This window comes from Orycteropus afer, unplaced genomic scaffold, assembly GCF_000298275.1.
Source record: "Orycteropus afer afer isolate SDZICR_OR568_19922 unplaced genomic scaffold, OryAfe1.0 scaffold00019, whole genome shotgun sequence".
NCBI classification, from domain to species: Eukaryota; Metazoa; Chordata; class Mammalia; order Tubulidentata; family Orycteropodidae; genus Orycteropus; species Orycteropus afer.
The window spans coordinates 1304681-1321997 of NW_006921606.1; the positions used below are offsets into that span (position 1 = coordinate 1304681).

General features: G+C 39.1%; 1 protein-coding gene across 1 annotated transcript in view; it reads left to right on the plus strand.

The window, feature by feature from the left end:
• The window catches only part of TARS3 (threonyl-tRNA synthetase 3), a 123289-nt gene that overhangs the window by 61449 nt on the left and 44523 nt on the right, over positions 1-17317 (plus strand). The window contains exons 12-15 of the mRNA XM_007959926.1: positions 404-566; positions 6909-7046; positions 13986-14063; positions 14146-14246. Coding sequence (XP_007958117.1) covers positions 404-566; positions 6909-7046; positions 13986-14063; positions 14146-14246 — 480 coding nt within the window. The remainder of the gene's footprint in view (positions 1-403; positions 567-6908; positions 7047-13985; positions 14064-14145; positions 14247-17317) is intronic.

Genomic DNA, 17317 nt, shown 5'->3' on the forward strand with positions numbered 1-17317 from the left:
TACTTACGTAGTGATACTGCCTCGGAAACCCAAGGAGGGGTCGCTATGAGTCGGGGCCGACTCGACGGCAAATAACAACAACAACAACAGTGGTCTAAGAACCAGGATAAGGAATTTACAAATCCTGAGGCCCAATTTCTTAATATTTGGATGATTATTTAACCTTGTCTGTGTTACATTAGGGAGCTCTGGTAGCATAGTGCCTAAGGCTCTTGACTGCTAACGAGAAGGCTGGCAGTTCAAACCCACCAGCCACTCCTCAGAAGATGGGGCAATCTACTTCTGCAGTGATACTGCCTTAGAAACCGAAGGAGGGGTCGCTATGAGTTGGGTGCAACTCGACGGCACATAACAATAACAACAACAAATTATGTAAAAGCTATATGTTATGTGTCTTTTCTAGCCTTATGTTTGCCCATCGTCCACGATCTTGGAGGGAAATGCCTATTAGATTAGCTGATTTTGGAGTTCTTCATAGAAATGAACTGTCTGGGACTTTAAGTGGCTTGACTCGAGTCAGGCGCTTCCAGCAGGATGACGCTCACATCTTCTGCACAGTGGAGCAGGTAAACTATAATACTGAGTGAAGCATGGTCCTCAGAAATTCAGTGCATTGCCTTGGACATGTTAGTTTTTCAAACCTGGTATAAAATGAGATGTTTGAACTAGTCCCCAAGGTCTCATTCAGCTCTTTCTTTTATTCTCTAATTTGTATCAATAGGTCAGTAATCTCTTGACATAAAGTTTATTATTTTCCCCTTCAGCTTCCTCTACTTATTTTATTAATTTAAAGTTCACTAAGTGTATTTTTTAAAGGACTTTGGTAGGATTTTAGAGGCTTTCATTTTTCAATATTGGCTGGAACTTTTACTTTTTCAGATTTCATGCTAACTCAAATTAAAATTGTCACGCAAAGGGCCACTATCAAGCACTGTCAAATAATTTGACTTAATTGACACATACAGAACACTCCAACCAATAGTAGCAGAATATACATTCTCTGAAAGTATGCAGAGAACATTTACCAAATTAAACCATATTCTGGCCATAAAAGAAGTCTCAGTAAATTTTAAGGGATTCAATTCATATAATAGATGTGGAGTTAATGTAGAAACCAAAACTATTTCAGAAACTCCTAAAATATTTGCAAAGTAAATAACACACTTCTAAATAACCCCTGGGTCCAAAAAGATATCAAAAGAGAAATTAGAAAATATTATAAACTGAAAGAAAATGAAAATACAACACATCAAAATTTGTGGTATGTCACTAAAATTGCATTTAGAGGGACAATTATAGTCCTAAATGTCTGCACTAGAAAAGAAGAAAGGTTTAAAATCAGATACCTCAGCTTGTACTTAAGAAACCAGAATAAGGAGAGAAAATCACATCAAAATAAGCAAAAGAAACAAAATAATAAAGACCAGAGCAGAAACCAATGAAATAGGAAAATAAATAAGTAAATAAAATAATGGAGGATATCAATGAAAACCAAAAGTTGGTTCTCTGAGAAGACTCATAAAATTATAAAAATTCTAGTCAGACAGATCGGGGGAAAAAAAGAAGACAAAAATATCAGGAATAATAAGTGACATCACTATAGGTTCTACAGATATTAAAAAAATAGTAAAGTAACATTATGAACAACTTTATGCCAATAAGTTTGACAAGTTAAATGAAATGGACAAATTTCTTGAAAGATAGAGAATCAAACTTCACTTAAAAAGAAATAAAAAATCTGAGTAGCCGTGTCAAAAGAAATGAATTGGTAGTTAAAAACAAAGAAAATTCCAGGCCCACATTCACTTCAATGATGAATTTTACTAAACTTTTAAGGTATAAATACTAATTCTAGACAACTCTTCAAGTAAACTGAAGAGGATCTCTTTACCAACACAGTTCTGAGGCTAGCATTGTCCAAATACGATAAAGACATTACAAGAAAACTATAGGTCATTATCCCTCTTAAATTTTTGAAAATCACATCCAATAATGTATTTAATAAAGCATAAAAGAAAGGTAAATACTATTACATACACAATAACAATAATACCGGTAATCTATAAGGAGATACATAGACAGACATGCAAGCTGAACAGGTGTGGGAAGGTGAATGGTTCTAGACTCCTGAATATATATAGGTTTGACAGAGGATATTTCTACATATGTATTTATATATGCTGAAAATATATCTATGAATATAGTAGAGTATACAGGGGGCAAAGTTATGAAAACTTCTTAAGCCGTAACCAAACACCTTGAAGGAATGAGCCACTGGGACTGAGAGCTCAGGACCGTAGTCTTGGGGGACATCAAGGTCAGTTGGCATAACACAGTTGACAAAGACAATGTTCTACGTGCTACTGTGATGAGTAGTGACTAAGGTCTTAAAAGCTTATTACCAGCCATCTAAAGTGCAAGTATTGGTCTCTCACCATCTGGAACAAAAAAGAGAGAAGAAAATCAAAGACACAAGCAAACAGTCCAAAGGACTAATGGCCCACATGAACCTCAGCCTCCATGACCCTGACATCAGAAGAACTAGAGGGTGCCTGGAAACCACTACCAACCACTCTGAAAGGGATCACATTAGAAGGTCCTGGGTAGTGTAGTGGAAAAATGTGGAACAAACTTAAAATCATGAAATAAAAAGACCAGGATCACCGGTTGGATAGAGATTGGTGGAACCCCTGAGACTATGGCCCTTAGTCACCCGGTAATAAAGAGGTGACTAACTACAAAAGAGGAAGACAGAATCACCATCAGCAGCCCAAGGCCTGTTCTTATGAGGCCAGACATGCCACCACCCTCCAACCCTCTTACTAACCTCCCACAACACCCACCACCTTTCTGCTGGGTTCAATAATTTGCCGCAGTGACCACACAGAACTCACAGATTATGGGGTTTATTAGGGAAGCAGCAGACTACAATTCAGATTCAGGAACATGCTCAGTCTTTCTCAGCTGGCCATCTCTCTCAGCAGCTGGCAGTCTCTGTCAGCAGCCAGACCTCTCTCTCAGCAGTGTGTGTCTCTCATATCTCTCTCTCTGCAGCACATCTCCCTCACATCTCTCAGCAGCACATCGCTCTCTCAGCTGGCAGTCAGAGAGAGATTCTCCCTTCTGCCTCCAGGAAGGCTAATTTTAAGCATGGCAGAGTGGCAAAACTAACCAATCCCAACATCAGAATTCTATACACCTGAGAGAGAGTGAACTTCCCAGAAGATTGCTTCATGCTGCTCCAACAGAAATACACCAGGTGGATAACTTTAACAATCAGCTACTCAGTTGTTCAAGGCAAAGTGGGAGTCACTAAGACTATGGCTAGAAAAGCTATACCATGTAATTTACTACACCACACCCTGCAAGCCTGGAGCTGAACTTACCTCCATGGCTCAACTTTCAGCCAAATAATAGGTGGGTCTGTAAGGTGAAACAATAACACAAGGGAAGTACATACTCCTTAGAACAATCAACCATTTGAGATCAAAAGGGCAGCATTTGTCCCAGACAGAGTTCAGAAGGCAGGAAGAGATAGAAAAGAAGAACAAATGGAAACTGGAAGCACAGGGAAGAAGTGGGATGAGTTGTGTTACATTGTGGGAATTGCAATCAATGACATGAAACAAAATGTGTATGAATTGTTAAATGGAAAACTGATTTGCTCTGTAAACCTTCACCCAAATCACAATAAAAAGGAAAAGGAAAAGAAAAAGCATAATAATCTTGGCCAAGTGGGCTCTATACCAGTAATGACAGCTTGGTTTAATGTTAGAAAATCACATCAATGTAATTCACTGTATTAACAAACTCAAAAAGAAAATATCATACAATCATCTCAGTAGATAAAGAAAAACCATTTGGCACAATCCAGCATCCATTTCTCATAAAAACTTTCAGTTACTAGTAATGGAAAGGAACTTCTTCAACCTGATAAAAGGCATCTATGGAAAACCTACATCTAACATTTTACTTAATAGTAAAAGTCTGCATGCTTACTCCTAAGATTAGGAACAAGGTAAAGATGTCCACTCTTACCACTTCTATTAATGATTATACCAGAAGTTCCTGCTGATGTAATAAAGGCAAGAAAAAGAAAAAAAAGTATCGACCTTTGAAAGAAAGAGTTAAAAACTCTTATTTGCAGATGACATCATCATCTATGTAGACAATTGATGGAATCTACAAAACAATGCTACTAGAACTAGTAAGTGTGTTTAGAAAGTTTGTAGCATAGAATATCAATATAAAAAAGTCAGTTGGATTTTCACATACTGACAGTGAACCATTGGAAACTGAAAATAAAAATTAACTATAGTAGCATCAAACAATATGAAAAACTTAAGGATAAATATAAAAAATGTATATGACCTGAACACTGAAAACTATAAAACATTACTGACATAAAGAAGCCCTAAGTAAATGGAGAGATATACCTTGTTCGTGAGTTGGAAGAGTCAGTATTGTTAGACTGTAAGTTCTCTCTAAATTAATGTACAGATTCAACTGCTGATTTACAAGGTTGCTCTGAGTCGCAATGCAATCTCAATCAATGTATCAATATCCAAGCAGTCTTTTTTTTTTTTTGTAGAAATTGTCAAACGAATTCTAAAATTCACATGGAAATCTAAAGAAACTAGAATTGCCGAAACAACTTTGCAATAGATCAGTTGTAAGGATACATATGTTTGAATTAAATAATTATCATAAAGCTACAGTAATCCTGATGATGTGACACTAGAATCCAGATTGATAAATAGATCAGTGGAAAAGAATAGAGAAACTCGACGGCACGTAACAACAACAATATATATAGACAACTGATTTTTCATTAAGATACAAAGGCAGTAAAGTGGGGGAAGAGACAGTCTTTTCAACAAAGGATGCTGGAGCAATTGGGTATCCATATACTAAAACAAAAAACAAAAAACCAACATTTCATACCTTCATACCTTGTACTATATACAAAAAGTAACTAAAAATGAACCATAAGCCTAACTGAAATCTCATAAAACTTGTAGGAGAATATAACTTTGTGATCTTGGGATAGATGATGATTTCTTAGATATGATACCAATGTACAATCAGTAAGAAAGAAAAAATAAAGTGGATTTCCTCAAGAGTTTAAACTCCTGCTCTTCAGAAGATACTGTGAAGACAATGAAAAGATAAGCCACAGTCTGGGTGAAAATATTTGCAAGGCATATATTTAATAAGGGACTTATATCTAGAATATTTAAAGAAATTTCAAAATTCAATAATAAAAATATAGGCAACTCAATTAGACAATGGGTAAAACAGACTTCTGGTTTTGGGAAAGTAAAGTAGATATATTTTCTCTGTTCCTCCTATTAAATATAACCGCAAACCTTGGACATTTGTATGTAAAATAAACATAAGACTCTGAAAGCTGTAGAGAAAGTGGCACAATAGCCATGGGTATCAGTACTCAAGAAACAACATGATAATGAGATCCTTGTGCTTTTTGCCTCATATATCACAGAATTGGAGCCAAGATGCGAGGAACCAAGAAATATCAATGGGTGCAGACAGAAATAGTCAATGAAAACCTGCTTGCTCTAGCCAGCAGACCAGGAAGGGGGCGGCCTAGCAAGACAGAAAAAAAAAAAAAAAAAAAAGTATTCCATTTGTTAAAATTTCAGAAAATTCAAGCTAATCCATAGTAACAGAGCTCAGATCCTCTCTCTTCTCAGTGTTCTACATTTGCTGCCTCCGTCCTGCATTTAAAAGTGCTCTTTCTCCACCCCTCTCAAGGATGCCCTCTTAGCCTCAGCCTCATAGCTCTGCTCATCTCACTGTGCAGTGTCTGTCTTCAGTTACATTCCAAGCTCAGCACCTAATCTCACCTCTCCCACTTGAGCTCCAGACCTCGATCCTATAGGCTTACTGGGCATATCTTCTTGGCCTTCACAGGCATCCTCATATTTGGCATATCCAAAATGAACCTCCACTTCTGCCTCCTGCCCCACTTTCTCCCCTTCCAGGTTCATTCTGAGGAAATGGTACCAACATCCTCTCTGCTGCCCAGATGAAGAACCTTTGCTTTTCACTTTTCAGTTTATCACAAGCCATACTGTTCATTTTTCCTAAATATATTATTACTTCCTGGATATTTTCATTCATTCCTAAATTCCCAGCATCTAGCACATGGACAGTTAGTTCATCTGTCAGTCAATGAAAGAATAAATACCTCACATACCCATCAAATCCCTGCATTCCAGCTTCTTTTTGGTTCTAGTGAGCATCATCTCCCATTAGAATCCTAATGAGCCTCTCTTGTAGTGTTGCCCTTTGCCCATACATTTCCCATACAGTGGGACATGTTAATTCCCTGCTGATAAATTCTTCATTGGCTCCCTGCTGTTCCCACACTAAAAAAGTACAAATATGAACTTGGCTTTCATGGCATTTCCTTCTACCTGACCTCTAGAGTTGTCACCTATCTCCTTCCTTTCTCTTCTCTGTCATAAGCAGCTCTTTTGCATGGCAACCTCTTTGTAGCTCCTCTGACGAGCATGGCTCATCTGTCCTCTGTGCCTTCACCCTTAGTACTCCCTCTGTTTCCATGGCTCCTTCTCTAGAGAACTATTTTTATGTTTCTGGCAGCAGCTTGGCTGTCACTTCCTTTGGCCAGCTCCTCCCCTTCCTTCTCATGTGTGGCACTTTTCACACTGTGTTACACTGTCCTGCTTCTTTGTCCAGCCTCATGCCTGGTGCATGGTAGGCATTTCATGAATATTTGAGCATGTGTCAATGACCAAAATGTCATCCACTGTCCCATATTAAAAATATACTTTATTTTTGTCTGATTGGAGGAATTTATTTTTTAAAGTGCCATAAATGGATTTAATTCAATGTCCTATTTAAAATATTTTGTTTAATTTCAGATTGAAGAAGAAATAAAGGGGTGTTTGGAATTTTTGCTCTCTGTTTACTCAACATTTGGCTTCACCTTTCAATTAAATCTGTCCACAAGGCCTGAAAACTTCCTCGGAGAAATTGAGATATGGAATCAAGCTGAAAAGGTAAGAACAAATAAAATGCTTACCATTTTATTTTTGTGACTATGGAAAACTCCTGAGTGACTGCACTTACTTTACATGAGGATGAAACACTTAGTAGTAGAAAAATTTTAAACTGGAAATTGTGGGACAAATATGCAGATTATGTTGTTGTTGTTATGTGCCATTGAGTCGGCCCTGACTCAAAGTGACCCCCGCCTTGGGCTTTTGAGGCAGTATCCCTACAGAAGTAGGATTGCCCAACCTTCCTTCCGAGGAGTGGCTGGTGGGTTTGAACTGCCAGCCTTCTGGTTAGCAGTCAAGTGCCTTAGGCGCTATGCTACCAGAGCTCGTAGTTATCCAGTTTTCTTCAAAACAGTGATAATTCTTTACATCTGTTTTACACTTTAAAGTTTCTATCAGGTTTTCATTTATATTCTTTCAATGCTGGTCACTAATAAACAATTTCATAAATAAAAAAATTTCTCTGATTTGATATAACTTTTGGTTTATGAGTTTTATTTTGAACTATTGCCTGTTGAGTTGACATAGTATGACTCATAGAGTCTGGGGGTTACGTATTCTAGACATACACTTGTGATGCTTAAATATCATCCACAATAATGGCTTGTAGCGCCTTGCTATCTGTCTGAGACTCAGATGTCATATGTCAGCTTTGAAAATCCAAGATTGATAAGCTCCTCATATTTTCTTCTTATTAAACATGAAAGGATATAGTGTCTCCTGTGTGAGTTTTTATTAGAAGTGAGGATAGTAATATGGTCAGACACCCCAGCACTGTGTGAGCCCTGCTGTTCCTGTTAGTCCTCCTCATGAAAGCTGTACATACAAATAGGAATAAGAGTCAAATAACTTTTTATTAATAGTGTAAGCATTTTTATGTTATTAGTAAGTACAGAGGCTAGGCAGAGGCTGGATAGAGTAGTTTAGGCTTGAGGTCCAAGTGGGGTCTTCTTTGCCCTACCACACCATCTCAACCTAAATTCTTCTTCTTCCACATCCACCACATGGAAAGAAAGTCAAGTAAGATAGGCTAACGCAGGAAGGATGACTTAATTTTCTGCATAGCCACATGGGAACAGGAAGAGGAAAAGGACACAAAGCTCAGCTCTGAAGCCATTTTTGCCTCATTTCAGAGTTTAGCTCTGTAAGTGAATTATGTAAACCTTATTGTAACTCAGATGTGTATCTGTGAAATAGTGATGATAGTGATGTGATGATGATAATTAGTATCACCTACTTTGTAAGGTCATACCAAAAAAAAAAAAAAAAACCTCACTGCCCTCAATTCATTTCCGACTTATAGCCACCCCTCCTTGTGTTTCCAAGGCGGTATCCCTACGGAAGTAGATCACCCCATCTTCCTTCTGAGGAGTGGCTGGTAGGTTTGAACTGCCAGCCTTCTTAATGTGATGTATTTGGCAAAGTGCTAGGTACATGTAAGTACTCAGTAAATGTTCTCTCATCATCATCATCATCATCATCATTGCTTCATTCATTTGGGACAGCATGGGTTGTGCAGAGCTAAGAAAGAGATGGACCAGGTATAGGACTTACATGGGAAAAATGGCTGAAAAGTTCCACGATTTTTTTAGTTCTTTAAACTGATGTGGCTAAATACTTTAACAGCCAAGTACATCATCACCCAAGAATTGTGACTCTTCTTTCGGGGGATGGCCTGTTCTGTTCTGCCTTTCACAGGGGTTCCTACAGTATTTACTACTTGATCCAGGCAGGAATCAGTGAGATGAGCATTTGAGGTTTTTTTTTTTTTTTTAAGAAGTCTCTGAAATGGTTTTAAAAAGACTTTAATTAAGTCAACTCCAAAGCCATGCTGCTGCCTGGGCATTATTTCACCATTACCCACTTCCCATCTCAGATTATGTCCAGCTCTGAAGTGCAGCAGAGCTCACTAAAGAGAGAGAGTCAGTGAAAATCAGATGATAGAAATAATTGAAATGTCAGCAGTAAAAAATACCCTAGATAGAACTTCTATTAAGTTTCATGAAGAAATTTGTCCTAGAAGAAAATTCTCTTTTTGTAGAAATTAAAATCCCAAGGAAATTGGAGCTTAAAATTTCTGCCACTGCAATTTTTATTTAGTATATATAGAGTTTTGAAGACTAAGGTATGCCTGACCCAAGCCATGGTATTTTTAATAACTTCATATGCATGTGAAAGCTGGACAATGAATAAGGAAGATTGAAGAAAAATCAATGCATTTGAATTGTGGTGTTGGTGAAGAATATTGAAAATACCGTGGACTGCCAAAAGAATAAACAAATGTGTCTTGAAAGAAGTATAGCTGGAATGCTCCTTAGAAGCTAGAATGGCCAGTCTTCATCTCTTATACTTTGGTCATGTTATCAGAAGGGACCAGTCCCTGGAGAAGGATATCATGCTTGGTAAAGTAGAGGGTCAGCAGAAAAGGGGAAGACGTTCAAGGAGATGGATTAATCCAGTGTCTACAATGATGGGATCAATGATAGCAACAATTGTGAAGATGGTGCAAGACTGGGCAGTGTTTCATTCTGTTGTACATGGGGTTGCTATGAGTTGGAACTGACTCATTGGCACCTAACAACATATAGAGTTCCTCCTCAGATAAGTCTTGAGGGAACCTGAGCTCCTTCTTCAGCAGGTGTGGTCTGGACTCTACCACTGAACTGATGTCAATCCATCAGCTCCTTTGAGATATTTTACTCTCAAATGTCAGCCCCTCTCATGGCATCAGTATGTTGGGGTGATGACAGGAGTTGGGGTGATGTTTTGACAGTATTCTGGCTAGTGACTCACATACTTCCCAAGTACAAAAAGGACAAGGAGGCCACATGTTCTGACCTCCTCTAATCCCACAAGAGGAAGACAGAATCACCATCAATAGCCCAAGGCCTATTCCTGCCAGGCCAGACATGCTGCCTCCCTCCAGCCCTTTCACCAACTGTTCCTCCCAAAGCACCACCACCTCTCTCCTGGGTTCGATAATTCGCTGCAGTGGCCACACAGAATTCACAGATTATGGAGTTTATTAGGAAGCACCAGGCTATAATTCAAGTTCAGGAAAAATGCTCAGTCTCTCTCCCAGCCCACTGTCTCTCAGCCAAGTCTCTCACAGTCTGTCCCCCAGCAGTGCATGTCCCTCGGTGTCTTACTCAGCAATGCATGTCTCTTGTATCTCTTTCCTAGCAGCACATGTCTCTTTCAGCAGCACGTCTTCTTCAACCAGCAGTCAGAGTTCTGCCTCTAGGAAGCCTCCTTTTGAGCTTGGCAGAGTGGCCAAACTAGCCAATCACAGCATCAGAACTCTAAGCACCTGAGAGAGAGTGGGAACCTCCCAGAACATTGTTTTGTGCCACTCCGAACAGAAATACTCCAGGTGGACAACTTAGCAATCAGGGGAGCTCCTCAGTTGCTCATAGCCAATCCCACCTTGGAGTTTACAAAGACTTATGGGTTGAAAAGCCACACTAAGTAATTTACTACACCGCACCAAGGTAGCTGTATTCTTGGGGAATAACCAGGGAAATCAAAGAATCCCTTCATTGATATCAATATACACACACAATAATCTTCAGTGCTGAGTGTCTTTACTACAGGCTAAGTTGAATACATGTATGTATCTGAAGACCAAAGTGGGCTCTCCTGCTCCCATATCCCTATAAATCATTAGGGATCCCTCCCCCAGCTATATGTAAGAGGTGGAGGAAAACAAAAGAGAGATGGCAAGGCCTGTGCTCTTGGTCTTCTTACCCAGTTAAACAGAGTAGAGGAGGGAGCAAGATCAAGGCCTTCATGCCTTTTCATGTGTGGAGGCTCTACCTATAGGTGGGACAAGCTGGAAAATGTGTAGAGCAGAGGGGCCCACATTGGAAGGAGGGCAGAAACATCCCCTCCTTAAATGCTTACCTGAAATTCCTGTTAAAATTAAACAAATGATATATATTTTTCCAATTAACATATCTATATTTCTTGAGACAAAGTACCATGAGGTGCAGTATATTACTTAATATGGCCCTTCTAGCAAAAGTCTTTATAACTCCCACCAGGTAAATGGGTGGGACTAGGCAAATAAGGTGCTTGTGGCCCACCAAGGGGATTGAATGGCTTGCTAATAATGTAAATAAAGTGAAAGACACCCTTGTGGGAGTGTGACCATACAAATAAGGCATATGTGGATTGGACAGTTTTACCATCCCAGTAGACTGAAAATGAGGCAGAAAGGAAGAACCTCATGACTATCAAGAAAGAACAACAGAGAATGGAACACATCCTTTGGATCCAGCATCCCTGCACTGGAAGGCTCCTTGACCCAGGAGAAGTGCACTGGAGAAGTGTCAGCAGAGGCAACAGAGACTGACAGAAGTCTGGCCTTGTGGGTATGCCAACCCACAGAGGGAGAGAGCTGAGCACCTTCAGACCAAGGCTTACTGGCAAAGTGGGGTGCCTCTGGATACTTATTGGCACAGCTAGAAGAGCTGGCCCAAGAGACACTTGGGGCCCTCAGCCAAGGGGCCAAGGACCAGAGAGAGGCTTGCCTGTGTCGGAGAAGAAGCTGTTCTAACTGAAGAACCATATCCTGAGCATTCCTGAACCTGAATTATAATCTATTACCTAATAAACCCCATAACTATGAGTATGGTCTTTGAGTTCTGGGTGGCCATTGCAATGAATTTGAACCCAGCAGAGGAGCAGAGAGTGACATGGGGGTGCAGTTAGAGTCAGGATTGGTGAAGTGTTAGAGAGAGGAGGTATGCCTAACCTCATAGGAATCAGCCTTGGGCTGTTGATCTTCATTCTCCTCCTTTGTGCCACGCCATTCTTACATACCATCTTAATCATTTCTATATGTTGTTGTTACATGCCGTCGAGTCGGACCCGACTCACAGTGACCCCTCCTTGGGTTTCCGAGGCGGTATCACTATGGAAGTAGATTGCCTAACCTTCCTTCGGAGGAGTGGCTGGTGGGTTTGAACCGCCAGCCTTCTGGTTAGCAGTCAAGTACCTTAGGCACTATGATATTAGAGCTCCCTCATTGCTATATAGTCCCTGCTTAATAAAATTTGCTGCATATAAAAGATCCTCAATAAATATGTTGAACTAAAATATAATGCATTAAGATTAATAGTATTAAGATTAATAATGCTTACTTTTGTATCATATATATGTGCTGTAACAAAAAAAAAAAAAATTCATTCAATCCATAGAATGAGATTAAAAGGAGTTATTCAGACCAAAATAAATAAATAAATAAAGTACATCCAAATGCAGCAAGAAAGCAGCCCACCAAAGTGAGAACTGATGATTCCAACTAAAGAATGTCTAACAAAGATAAATACAACTCAGGAAACAAATTATAATACAGACATTTGTTTAATCTTTTTTTGAGGAGGATGGGTTTTTGTTGTTGTAGTTAAGTGTTGTCAAGTTAGTTCCATAGAGTTGGAACATAACAAAACAAAACACTACCTAGTTCTCTGCCATACTCATAATCGTTACTATGTTTAAGCCTATTGTTGCAGGCACGGTGTCATTCCATCTGGTTGACAGTCTTTCTCTTTTTCCCTGACCCTCCACCAAACATGATGTCCTTCTCCAGGCTCTGGTTCCTTTTGATAAATATATCCAAAGTACGTGAGAAGAAGTCTCACCATCCTCCCTTCTGAGGCACATTCCAGCTGTACTTCTTCCAAGACAGATTTGTTCATTCTTCTGGCAGTCTATGGTGTATTCAGTGTTCTTCACCAACACCATAATTCAGATGCACCAATTCTTCTTCAGTATTCCATATTCGTTGTCCAGCTTTCACATGTATATGAGGCTATTAAAAATACCATGGCTTGAGTCAGGCACACCTTAGTCTTTAAAATGATATATTTGCTCTTTAACACTTTAAAGAGGTCCCTTGCAGCAGATTTGCCCAGTGTAATATGTCTGATTCCTTGACTGCTGCTTCTGTGGGCATTGATTGTAGATCCAAGTAAAATGAAATCCTTGACACTTCAAGGGGAATGGGCTTCTGCTGAATAATTGAGTACAGAGGCTTACAGTTACTGATTTCAGGAACTAATTACAGAGGTTTTCAATCATAGTTACATATCCTTTAGGTGGACTCTTAAAAACATCACTGGTTAATGTTTAAACAGTTTAACCAAATGTTTTAGGAATTTGAAGTAACCATTTGGTACCAGGATCTAATTTCCCAGTAACAGCTTGTTTAAACAAAAACTCTCCAAGTTGTCTTGGAAACTTTAGATAAGGCTGGCTCCAACACTCCTTCAAAACAATTCTCTTTATTAGTGGGAGAATAGAAGGGCTGTGTATGCACAAGGAGTCCATGGGAGGGAAGGACACAGGGAAAAGGTAACTATGAGGAGGAAATAGAAGGGAAGCTGTGGCATTGTGGGAAATTGTAGTCAGTGTCATGAGACAAAGTATATGTGAGCTGCTGTATGGAAAGTGAATTTGCTCTGTAAACTTTCACCCAAATCATAATAAAATTAAAAAACAAAAACAAAAACAAAAAAAAACCAGAAACACAGTACTCTCTATAAAATCCTTGTCAAAAAGAAATATTTATTGGGCCCACTTTATATAAAAGACAGCTGTTCAAGATTCCTTTCCTTAGAGTGCATTTCTTTCATGTGCTGGCTTGGCCATAAAAAGAAATAACCTTTTAGTTCTTATGGCTTCTAGCAATTACAAAAGCCAATGACAGGAGCTTGTGAAAATTCTGAGTTGATTCTGTTGAATGCAGCTAAGCATACATGGAGTCCCAGGCAGGGAAGTAAAAAAGACCAGTTTAATTCAGCAAGAACTGAGTATAATATAATCATTTAGTTTTGGTCAAAGAAGGCTTCATGAACTTCTTTATATGTCTATCATAAAAAAACTTAAAATGTACAACGAAGTAGAAATTCTAAATGTTCTCTTTTTTCAAAAAAGCAACTGCAGCATAGTTTGATTGAATTTGGAAAACCATGGAAGATGAATCCAGGAGATGGAGCATTTTATGGCCCTAAAGTAAGTAGACTGCATGCTTCAAACAGTCAAATTTTAAAGAAAAATAAAAACTGTTTCTAAGCAAACATTATTTAATTTACAGATTGATATAAAAATCAAGGATGCTATTGGCAGATACCATCAATGTGCTACTATTCAGCTAGACTTCCAGCTGCCTATTAGATTTAATCTTACATATGTTAGGTGAGTAATTTACTATGATAAATAGTATTAATATCCTTATTATTTGTCATTTGAACATTAATACTACACATGAACAGTGAATATTTATTATGTACTATATTGTTGTGGTTGTTAGGTGCTGTCAAGTTGGTTCCAACTCATAATGATCCTATGTACAACAGAACAAAACACTGCCCAGTCCTGTGCTATTCCCACAATTGTTGCTATGCTTGAGTCAATCGTCACAGCCACTGTCTCAGTCCATCTCATTGATAGTCTTCCCCTCTTTCACTGACTCTTTACTTTAACAAGCATGATATCCTTCCGTTGGGATTCATCCCTTCTGAAACATGACCAAAGTATGAGAGATGAAGTCTGACATCAGCAATGATATCCCTCATTCCACATCCTCTTCTGAATCTGGCTTGAATTTCTGGCGGTTCCCTGTCAATGTATTCCTGCAACTGATTTTTAATTTTCTTCAGAAAAATTTTACTTGCATGTGATATTAATGATATTTTTTGCTAATTTCTGCATTCTGTTGCATCACCTTTCTTTGGAATGGGTATAAATATGGATCTTTTCCAGTCATTTGGGAGCTCTGGAAGCACAGTGCCTAAGGCACTTGACTGCTAACCAGAAGGCTGGTGGTTCAAACCCACCAGCCACTCCTCCGAAGGAAGGTTAGGCAATCTACTTCCATAGTGATACCGCCTCGGAAACCCAAGGAGGGGTCGCTATGAGTTGGGTCTGACTCAGTGGCAAATAACAACAACACAACAACCAGTCAGTTGGCCAGGTTGTGGTATAACAATTGGCATAACCAATTAAGCACCTCCAGTGCTGCATTTGTTTGTTGAAACATCCCTAGGGGTATTCTGCCAATTCCTGGAGCTTTGTTTTTTTTTGCAAGTTCCTTCAGTTCCCCTTGGACTTCCTACTTCAAGACCATCAGTTCTTGATCATATGCTACCTCCTGAAATAATTGAATGTCGATCAATTCTTTTTGGTATAGTTACTCTGTGTATTCCTTCCATCTTCTTTTAATATTTCCTGCATTGTTCAATATTTTGCCCCAGTATCTTTTGGTATTGCAACTTGAGGCTTACGTTTTTCCTTCAGTTATTTCAGGTTGAGAAATGCCAAGTGTGTTCTTCCCTTTTGGTTTTCTAATTCCAGGTCTTTGCACATTTCATTTTAATACTTTACTTTGTCTTCTGGAACTTCCCTTTGAAGTCTTCTGTTAGCTATTTTATTTCATTATTTCTTCCATTTGCTTTGTTGTTGTTGTTATGTGCCGTCGAGTCGGACCCGACTCATAGCGACCCCTCCTTGGGTTTCCGAGGCAGTATCACTACGGAAGTAGATTGCCCCATCTTCCTTCTGAGGAGTGGCTGGTGGATTTGAACTGCCAGCCTTCTGGTTAGCAGTCAAGTGCCTTAGCCACTATGCTACCAGAGCTCCCTCCATTTGCTTTAGCTATTCTCCATTCAAGAGCAAGTTTCATAGTCTCTTCTGACATCATTTTGGTCTTTTCTTCCTATCCTATCTTTTAAATGACCTTTTGCTGCATGTTTGATATTCTTAATGTCATCCCACAACTCATTTGGTTTTCAGTCATTGGTGTTTAGTTCATCAAATCTGTAATTTAGATTGTCTCTAAATTCAGGTGGGAATAATCAAGGTCATATTTTGGCTCTCGTGGACTTATTTCAATTTTCTTCAGCTTCAATTTGAACTTGCATATGAGTGATTGCAAGTATCATGGAGCTGGCACAGGACCGGGTGGTGTTTCATTCTGCTGTGCATAGTTTCGCTATGAGTTGGACACGACTTGATGGCACCTAACAGCAACAACATGAGTAATTGGTATTCCAAGTCAGCTCTTGTCCTTGTTCTGATTGATGATATTAAGGTTCTCCATCACCTCTTTCTATAGATGTACTCAATCTGATTCCTCTGTTTTCCATCTGGTGAAGTCCACGTGTACAGCCTCCGTTTGTGTTGTTGAAAAAGGTGTTTGCAATGAACAAGTTGTTGGTCTTGCAAAATTCTGTCATGCAGTGTCTGGCCTCATGTCTACCACCAGGGCCATATTTTCCAACTACCCATGCTGCTTCTTTATTTCCAACTTTTGTATTCTGATCACCAATAATTATCAATACATCTTGACTGCATGTGTGGTCAATTTCAGACCTCAGAAGTTGGTAGAAATCTTCAATTTCTTCACTTTTGGCTTTAGTGGTTGGTGTGTAAATTTGAATAATAGGATTAACTGATCTTCCTTGTTATGTGCTGTTGAGTCGGACCCGACTCATAGCAACCCCTCCTTGGGTTTCCGAGGCAGTATCACTGCAGAAGTAGATTGCCCCATCTTCCTTCCGAGGAGTGGCTGGTGGGTTTGAACCATCAGCCTTCTGGTTAGCAGTCAAGGATCTTCTTTGTAGGCATATGGATATTATCATATTACTGACAGCATTGTACTGTAGGATAGATCTTGAAACATTTTTTGTGAATGAATGTGATGCCATTCCTCTTCAATTTGTTATTTCTGGCATAGTAGACCATATGATTGGCAGATTCAAAATGGCAATACCAGTCCATTTCACCTCAGTAATGCCTAGGATATCAATTTTTATGCATTCCATTTCATTTTTGACAGCTTCCAATGTTCATACTTTGTACATCCTATGTTTTGATTATTAATGTATATTTGCAGCTGTTTCTTCTCATTTTTAATCATGCCACATCAGCAAATGAAGGTCCAGAAATCTTTATTGCTTCCACATCATTAAGGTCAACTCCACTTTGATGAGGCAGCTCTTCCCCAGTTGTATTTTGAATGCCTTACAATCTGAGGGGCTCATCTTCTGGCACTGTATCAGACTGTTTCACTGCTATTCGTAAGGTTTTCAGTGGCCAGCTTTTTCAGAAGTTGATGGTCCCATCCTTCTTTCCAGGATGACTTAGTCTGGAAGCTCTGCTGAAACCTGTCCACCATGGGTAACCCTACTGGTATTTGAAATATTGGTGTGTTGGATTGGGTTCTCTAGAGAAACACAAAAACCAGCAAAGTATATATATATATATAT